This window comes from Sinocyclocheilus rhinocerous, unplaced genomic scaffold, assembly GCF_001515625.1.
Source record: "Sinocyclocheilus rhinocerous isolate Xijiao unplaced genomic scaffold, SAMN03320098_v1.1 scaffold921, whole genome shotgun sequence".
Taxonomy (NCBI): Eukaryota; Metazoa; Chordata; class Actinopteri; order Cypriniformes; family Cyprinidae; genus Sinocyclocheilus; species Sinocyclocheilus rhinocerous.
The window spans coordinates 470,094-479,791 of NW_015640057.1; the positions used below are offsets into that span (position 1 = coordinate 470,094).

Sequence of the window (9,698 nt, forward strand, 5' to 3'; positions counted from 1 at the left end):
CATGGTCAAGTCAAGTCAAGTCACCTTTATTTATATAGCGCTTTTAACAATACAGATTGTGTCAAAGCAACTGAACAGCATTAATTAGGAAAATAGTGTGTCAATAATGCAAAATGACAATAGTAAACACTAATTTTCCAGTTAAAGACAGTTCATCATTGAATTCAGTGATGTCTTCATTCAGCTCAGTTCAGTTTAAATAGTATCTTTGCAATCATTTGCAATCAAGTCAACAATATCGCTGGAAATGAAGTGTCCCCAACTAAGCAAGCCAGAGGCGACAGCGGCAAGGAACCAAAACTCCATCGGTGACAGAATGGAGAAAAAACCTTGGGAGAAACCAGGCTCAGTCGGGGGGCCAGTTCTCCTCTGGCCAGACCAAACCAGCAGTTCAATTTCAGGCTGCAGCAAAGTCACATTGTGCAGAAGACTCATCTGGTTCCTGTGGTCTTGTCCCGGTGGTCGTCTGAGACAAGGTCTTTACAGGGGAATAACATCTGTATCTGGTGTTCATCTAGTTGTCCTGGTCTCCGCTGTCTTTCAGGGCTGTAGAGGTCCTCTCTAGGTGCTGATCCACCATCTGGTCTGAATACGTACTGGATCCGGGTGACTGCAGTGACCATCTGATCTGGATACAGACTGGATCTGGTGGGTTGTTTCAGGGTTGGCATCATCTGAGGTCCTCTGAGGGGTTGGCATCATCTCTTCTCAGGTGTTCTGGATCCAGACTGAAGCTTGTGTAAATCCTAGTTTACCACGGGATGTCAATCCCGTGGCAAAAACAGAGAAACAAATAGGGACATAATTAGCGTAGCTGCTGTTCCAACCAAGCAAAATTGATTTGTTTAACCCAAGCTAAAGAATAATAATGTGCATTTGATCAGATATAACTGCAGTACAAGATTATGATATGCATTATTTGAATGCTTGGCCAAAGAGATGTGTCTTTAATCTAGATTTAAACAGAGAGAGTGTGTCTGAACCCCGAACGTTATCAGGAAGGCTATTCCAGAGTTTGGGAGCCAAATGCGAAAAAGCTCTACCTCCTTTAGTGGACTTTGCTATCCTAGGTACTACCAAAAGTCCAGAGTTTTGCGACCTTAGGGAGCGTGATGGATTGTAGTGTGGTAGAAGACTAGTTAGGTATGCAGGAGCTAACCCATTAAGGGCCTTATAGGCAAGTAATAATATTTTGTAACTGATACGGAACTTAATAGGTAGCCAGTGCAGAGACTGTAAAATTGGGGTAATATGATCATATTTTCTTGACCTGGTAAGGACTCTAGCCGCTGCATTTTGGACTACCTGTAGCTTGTTTATTGAAGATGCAGGACAACCACCTAGCAGTGCATTACAATAGTCCAGTCTAGAGGTCATGAATGCATGAACTAGCTTTTCTGCATCAGAAACAGGTAACATGTTTCGTAACTTTGCAATGTTTCTAAGATGGAAGAATGCTGTTTTTGTAACATGGGAAATATGATTTTCAAAAGACAAGTTGCTGTCTAATATAACACCCAGATTTTTGACTGTAGAGGAAGTAACTGTACATCCGTCTAGTTGCAAATTGTAATCCAAGAGATTCTGTGTACTGTCTTTTGGTCCAATAAGTAATATCTCTGTCTTATCCGAGTTTAATAGGAGAAAATTATTGGTCATCCAATCTTTTACATTTTTAACACATTCTGTTAGCTTAGATAATTTAGAAGTTTCATCTGGTTTTGTTGAGATATATAGTTGAGTATCATCAGCATAACAGTGGAAAGTAATCCCGTATTTTCTAATAATATTTCCAAGGGGCAACATGTATATTGAAAATAGCAGAGGACCTAGGACAGATCCTTGTGGCACTTCATATTTTACTGGTGATAATTGAGATGAGTCCCCATTTAAATGAACAAAGTGGTAGCGATCGGACAGGTGGGATCTAAACCATCTTAAAGCCTGCCCTTGAATACCTGTATAGTTTTGTAATCGATCTATGAGTATGTCATCATCTATAGTGTCGAACGCGGCACTAAGATCAAGTAAAACTAGCAATGAGATACAGCCTTGGTCTGACGCAAGAAGCAAGTCATTTGTAATTTTAACAAGTGCAGTTTCTGTGCTATGAGGAGGCCTGAAACCTGACTGAAATTCTTCATAGATATAATTTTTTGCAGGAAGGAGCATAATTGAGTAGACACAACTTTTATTTTAGACATAAAAGGAAGATTTGAAATGGGTAATTTGCCTGTTGACTAGGATCTAGTTGTGGTTTCTTAATAAGTCCTATAGTTGTAAAGCACTGCAGTTTTATTTATTTATTTTCTTTGGGGGCCGATAAATGAATCTGAATTACAAGACACTCTCGATTCTACATTTGTTATTGTATTTCTGATGTTATCTATTTTTTAGAGAAGAAATGCATAAAGTCATTACCACTAAACTGTGAGGGAATATTTAGATCAGGTGACGTCTGATAATTTGTTAATCTAGCCCCTGTGCTAAATAAAAACCTTGGATTGTTTTGGTTATTTTCTATGAGTTTGTGGATATGCTCGGCCCTGGCAGCTTTTAGAGCCTGTCTATAGCTGGACATACTGTTTTTCCAAGCAATTCTAAAAATTTCCAAGTTAGTTTTTTAGTCCATTTTTGTTCAAGATTATGAGTTTCTTTCTTGAGAGAATGGGTATTAATGTTGTACCATGGCGCAGTACGTTTTTCTCTAACCTTTTTTAATTTGATGGGGGCAACAGCTTCTAATGTATTAGAGAAGATAGTGCCCATGTTGCTAGTCATTTTGTCTAGTTCATGAGCATTTATGGGTACACAGGACATTTGAGACAAATCAGGCAGGTTATCTGTGAATCTATCTTTGGTGGTTGGAACAATAATTCTACCCGGACTATAACATGGAGACATATAGTTAATATCACTAATACGCAGCATGCACGATACAAGGTAGTGGTCAGTAACATCATCACTTTGAGGTACAATATCTATATTAGTAAGATAAATTCTGTGCAATATAATTAAATCTAGAGTATGATTAAAACGATGCGTGGGCGCGGTGACATTTTGCTTGACCCCAAAAGAGTTTATTAAGTCTGTAAATGCAAGTCCTAAAGCATCATTTTAATTTTATATTTTGACCTCACTATTCGGGGAACAGACACCGTCTTTATAAATTGGACAACACAAGAATTTTTATGATTTGAGTGGGTGGAACAAAAGCCATCATATAAGTTATTTGAGAATTGGCACGAACATGAAGTAATTTACAGTGGTGGCCAAAATTATTAGAACACTAGTATTTTCACCAGCTAAAAATGGTTTTAAGTTAGTTATTTCTATCTTTTGCTGTAGTGTTGTCAGTAGGAAATTTCAGTTTACATTTCCAAACATTCATTTTGCAATTAATTGTAATAATTCAGTGAGATTTTTGTCTGACAACAGCCAGTACTCCACACAGAGATCTGATCTCATCATCATCATCTAGTCTGTCTGGTATTACATAAAGAAGCGGAACAAACTGAGACAGACTAAATTCAGAATAGCTATGGCAACATCTCCAAGATGCTTCAAGAGACCTACCTGAAAAACTATGTGCAAATGCACCTAGAGCAAAAGCTGCTTTAAACGCAAAGGATGGTCAAAGGATGGCCAAATGATGATTTAATTTAGTTAATAGAAGTTAATTGATAAAGAAAATCAGTCACACTTTATATTAGGTGGCCTTAACTACTATGCACTTACATGTAAAAACATGTATGTACACAATAAGTGCATTGTACCAAATGATTAATTTAAATGTAAGTACATAGTATTTAAGGCCAAGTAATATAAAGTGGGAGCAGAAAATCTATTTATGACATTATTTTTGACAGCATCCTCATTTTACAGCATTTTTACACAAGTGCCTAAAACTTTTATCAGTACTGTAGCTTTGCAGGTAGGTTTTTTGAAGCATCTTGGAGATGTTGTTCTCCACAGTTCTTCTGGATTGAGTCTGTCTCAGTTTGTTCTGTTTCTTCATGTCATTCCAGACAAACTAATGATGATCAGATCTCTGTGTGGATCACTGGCTGTTTTCAGACTCCTTGTGCAAACAAAAATCTCACCGGATTATTATAATTAATGGCAAAATGAATGTTTGGAAATATAAAATGATATTTCCTACTGACACACTACAGCAAAAGATATAAATAACTGTCTTAAAACCGTTTTCAGATGGTGAAAATACTAGTGTAGGACATTCAGTGATAATCCCTCATGAATTTCTGTGGGATTAAGTTTCATTTTTGAAGAAATGTTACCGCAGTTGTAGAATTTTACATTGACTTGGATTGATCATATCCAGTATCAAATATGAAAATATGAACATACTTTTGCACTAAAAATGAACACTACTTTTAATCATATCAAATGTCTGTTTCATAAAGTCTACAATTTTAAATTAGAGGCATTTTATTTTAGGTTGATGGCCTGTGAACTTACCAGGAAAAGTTGTGCGGCACTGGCCCAAGCGCTTCAGTCCACATCTACAAGCCTGAAACATTTAGATTTAAGTTTGAATGACCTCCAGGATTCAGGAGTGGAACTGCTCTGCATTGGTCTAAAGAGCCCTTCCTGCAAGCTTGAGACACTGAGGTATTACAATCAGACAAGTAGACAGTGTTCATGTACACGGTAATAACATGATGGTGATAGATGACTGATCTGATGAAATAATGTCACATGCTGTGTATCACATGACACTAGTTCATGATTATTTGCCACTCAACTATTTACAGTCTATCAGACTGTAAAATTACAGCCAATGGATGTTCTGCATTGTCACCTGCTTTAAAGTCAAACCCATCACACATGAGAGAGTTGGACCTCAGCATTAATAACCTGACAGACTCAGGAGTGAAGCATCTGCTCCCTGTGTTTGAAGACCCATGTGTGCATCTAGAGAGATTATGGTAATAGTCCTCCAGTTTGTTTGTTAATCATGTAATGTACATCTCACACTTAACAAATGAGACTGGATGGACATTTGAAGCATTCTTCATTGTTTTTGTGCTTTTCTCAGGCTGAATAATTGTAATCTCACACATGAAAGCTGTCGGATGATGGGTTATGTAAACAAAGCAGAACACTCAGGTCTGAGAGAGCTGAACCTCAGTGCTAATGCAATTCTGGATTCGGGTTTGAAGCAGCTTTCAGTGGCACTGACACATTTTCTGTCAGGACTGCAGTCACTGAGGTAATAAAGATTTCCTAAATATTTTCAGTAATTAGTCATTTCAATTCAAACTAAATGAAGAGAGAATTTATATTGTGAAAAAAAAAATATTATTGTGAACTGTAACTTCAAATTGAACTATACAGTATATTGAAAGGTATGAATCTGCACTCTGCAGAACATTTGACTGTTTTCACTTGCACAAAAGATTTGTAATTTAAAGTAATCTTGTTATAACTGCACAACCCTTTGCAGTGTAACATACTGTGGGCTTACGGCAGATGGGTGTGCTGTTCTGGCATCAGCTCTCAGCTCTAACCAGACACAGATAAAAGCACTGGATCTCAGAGGAAATAAACTGACGGATTCAGGAGTGAAGCTGCTCTCACATCTGCTGGAGGATCCACAAAGTAAATTAGAAGAATTCGAGTAAGTGTTTGAAACTTAGAATACAGACAGTATACTCCTTGTGCTATGCCATAAGATATCCTATGATAATTTACACCTTGTTTTAAAATTAGGTATTATTATTTAAAAAAATAAGCAAGGATTGGATTATTGTATATATTTTGGCTGTTTGCCACAATATTCAGGTGAATCTTAAGTAAATGTTTGGGCCATATTTCACCCCGAAACAAAAAGACAGAAGTAGAAATTTAAAGATATCCATTGTAGTATTAAGAATTGAATACTGCAATAAAAAGCCTAATATGTGACCCTGCACCACAAAACCAGTCATAATTTTTTGAAATGTAGATTTATACATCATCTGAAAGCTGGATAAATAAGCTTTCCATTGATGTATGGGTTGTTAGGATAGGACAATATTTGGCTGAGATACAACTATTTGAAAATCTGGAATCTGAGGGTGCAAAAAAATAAATAATCAAAATATTGAGAAAATCGCCTTTACAGTTGTCCAAATGAAGTTCTTAGCAAATCATATTACTAATCAAAAATTAAGTTTTGATCCCCAGTGACTTAAGACTGGTTTTGTGCTCCAGGGTCACATATAGATTTTATTATCTTGAAATTTGACCCAGACACGTGAGATTCTTTAGAACTTTAATATTTATATTACAACACATTTATCCCAGTACAAATAGCTAATTTAAATGTCCATCTCACAGATTTATGGATGGAATAATATCTGAAAATCAGGCACCTATGGATGACTCCCACAAACAGTATGCTCTACCTGAAAATCAAAGAAAATCAAAAAAACCAAATACAAATGACATGTGTGTATGCTTTTAAGAAAATATGTGACTACATTATTAGTTCATTAAGTGCCTTGAGTCAGAAAGGTTTGCTCCCAGCTGTGTTACACCAATCCAGTCAAGCAGACCTGATCTATAGAGCTATATTAGATCACAAGTGTGACGTCTCAGTCTCAGTGTTGTTCATCATCTGAATTATTCAAACCAACAAAGAAAGGACATCATGGAAACTACTACATTGAAATGGCCTGGAACATCTGTATGGTATACAAAGCATGTGCGTGACATGGCATCATGGGTACAGAATTAATCATGCATAGTTTCGTTCTTGAGCAGGAACAGTATTCAAAAAAGATTTAGAGTTGTGGTACAAGGGAAACTATGAGGAATGGCAGGTTTGCTGGGTTAGTCAGAAGTGGTGTTATGTAAATATAGATCCAAATCTGCTGCATTGTAAAAACGTTTTGTAAAAACTTTATTGTACATATATTGTATATAAACAAATTTATAGTAGATTTAATTGATATTATTATAGTTCCAATGTTTTGGTATTGACAGCTGCTAAATATGTTGACTTGGCAAAGTGTGAATATTTATACAGTATTTACTGTGAACTACTACCTCTTCTGAGAACATTTATCATCTATCTTTTCATATCTCCATCCAGTAATCCCATAGAAACCATCTAGTAACAGCCTAGCAAAGTTGTTAAGTCTTACATGCCTAGCAATGACTCAAAACACCTTAATAACCACCAAGTAAGGTCTATATCTGTTCAAACTATTAAAAAATGTCTTTAAAACGCTGAATTCAGTCACTTATTAGTCAACAAAAGTATTCGAGCTACATAAAACATGTAAGATTTCATATTTCGATCTAATATTAAATCAAGCTTACACTAAAATGTTATCAGGCAATGCTTTGTCAAGTCAGCATCAAAGTTTTTCTTCACATACAGTCCTTTTGTAGTTTTATTAATAACTGTCAATGTATTCATCAAAATAATGATAATTGTAGACTGATGCATCTAGGTTTACAAAATAATCAAACTCATAATAATGATGCAAGTTTCTGTATGAACAGTAGAGGGCAGTACATGATCTTTATGGAATTTTATTTTAATAATCTTTGGTAAGATATTGTATGTCATACCTGACTTTGTTTCTCTCACATTGTTTTTTTCCCCCTAATGTTGACATTTGTCTAATGAAGAATGTAACTTATTGGAGTCAATAACACAGAAAAAAACAACCCAGCATTATCAAATGTTTTATTTGAATGTTTATTTATGAAATAAGAATGGGGCATCATTAATAGATTATTACAGCATATCTTCACATTGTATTGATATTCATAGTTCTTTTCAAGTCTTTCTCTGGTTGGTCATAACAAACCGTTCTCCACACAGTTTCTAATATGGAAACTGTAATTATAAAACTGGACTTTGGTCAAAATTTGGGCCTTTTTGTTTTGGATATTGCATTGACGTCTTGGGTATCTTGATAATAATCAACGTTTTTAAATAAATCCGTTCTTGCATTGATAAGTGCTACACTTGATTTATTTGTGAGTGCATTTAATGCCAAACTACACTGGTTTAACAGCACCTGCATGCATCTCATTCACAAAACCTTTAAGTAACTGCACAAGAAAAGTGTTCGTAAACGAAAGTAATGAAAAATGCAACAATAGAACATAGTAAATTTGGCATAACACAAATAAATGCTCCATTAAGGCAAACTTTATTTCTAAAACAAACAATCTACAAAATAAGTATTTCATTTAAAATACTGCTCATGCAAACATGATGCAGGCAATATTAAACTGTGAATTCATAATTAACAAAGGTAAACAATATCTGTGTTTATATGAGACGGGACTTCTATAAGCCCACCTAAGTTTATCTTAAATTCTCACCAAAATGACCCAGGACTAAAATTCATGCCGTTCAGCCAGTGCTGTACTAAAGAAAAAAAAATAACATTAAACAACCTACAGCCAACTAACACGACCTCTAACCCTTTGAGGTGTAATGAGCAGCTCAACTGATCCTAACTAAGCAAACTGGCACCTGTCACCACTTTCACAAATAAGGGTCATCACACCTGAGATTAAATGCACAATATCTGTTACTTGTAAACAATTCATTAGCCATGCAGTCAAAGTACTTTGTTTTAAAACCAACAAGAAGTTCTAAGCTACTTAGCTGCAGATTTCTCATTCATGAATTATTATAGTCAATGTACAAATAATCTACAGAAGCGGTTCAGTTTAATGTGACCATAAATGAGGAAGACTGCCTGAATCCATATGGAAAAACTCTGGGAAAGTGTTCCCATCCCACACACGGTTAAATTTTGATGCATGTTTTCTGCATGATTTATAGAGATAATACAGCATAGATGCAGCGTGAGTGGGTGTGAGCTTGACGTTGACACACTGTCATGTTAAATAAATGAAGTCTTAGCTCTGTGCCTGTGTTTGAGTTATTTTCTTTTCCCCGGGGTTGCTGGGGTAAAGGCTCGCTTGTGTATTTTCTTGCTGAAATATGAAGGGTTTGAAGCAGAAGGAGCACATCCGAGCTCTTGACACTGACTGGAGCGATCTCAAGAGACACGTTAAGTGCTGTCGGTAGCTTTTTATTTCTGTTAAATGCTGTTTAACCAGATGTCACTGAGCATTGTTTGCTTGAGAACTTCTGATGGACTGAATTGGAAAAATTGAACATTTTTATATAATATTGTTCTTGATGATCCATGTGATATTTTGAAGAGAATCTGAAGCCGTTTAATTGGGTCAATCTACAATTGTGACATCATTTCCAGCTCATCAATTCTAAATTAAACATATAATACAATCTTGTTTTGTCCTCTTTGTCATATCAGGGTGATATTAAATATTTATTTTATTTTAATAATAAAAAATAAACTTGCTCTTCTGTCAGTGGTTTTACAAAGCAATAGTGCACCCAAAATTGAAAATTTGCTGAAAATGTTCTCACTCTTAGGCCAGATGAGTTTGAGGAGTATTTCTTTATCTGAACAGAATCGGTGAAATTCAGCATTACATCCTTTGCAGTGAATGGGTGCCGACAGAATGAGTGTCCAAACAGCTGATAAAAACATCCACAATAATGTAGTGGTGTGGATTACTTGTGGAATATTGTGATGCTTTTATCAGCTGTTTGGGCTCTCATTCTGACGGCACCCATTCACTCCAGATGATCCATTGGTGAGCAAGTGATGTAATGCTACATTTCTCCAGAT

General features: G+C 35.9%; 1 protein-coding gene across 1 annotated transcript in view; it reads left to right on the plus strand.

Annotated features, from left to right (window-relative positions):
* Positions 1-9,282, plus strand: part of LOC107752476 (NACHT, LRR and PYD domains-containing protein 12-like) — a 34,427-nt gene extending 25,145 nt beyond the window's left edge. The window contains exons 7-11 of the mRNA XM_016568459.1: positions 4,459-4,632; positions 4,776-4,949; positions 5,060-5,233; positions 5,468-5,641; positions 6,343-9,282. Coding sequence (XP_016423945.1) covers positions 4,459-4,632; positions 4,776-4,949; positions 5,060-5,233; positions 5,468-5,641; positions 6,343-6,469 — 823 coding nt within the window. The 3' untranslated portion in view covers positions 6,470-9,282. The remainder of the gene's footprint in view (positions 1-4,458; positions 4,633-4,775; positions 4,950-5,059; positions 5,234-5,467; positions 5,642-6,342) is intronic.
* Positions 9,283-9,698: the final 416 nt, after the last annotated feature.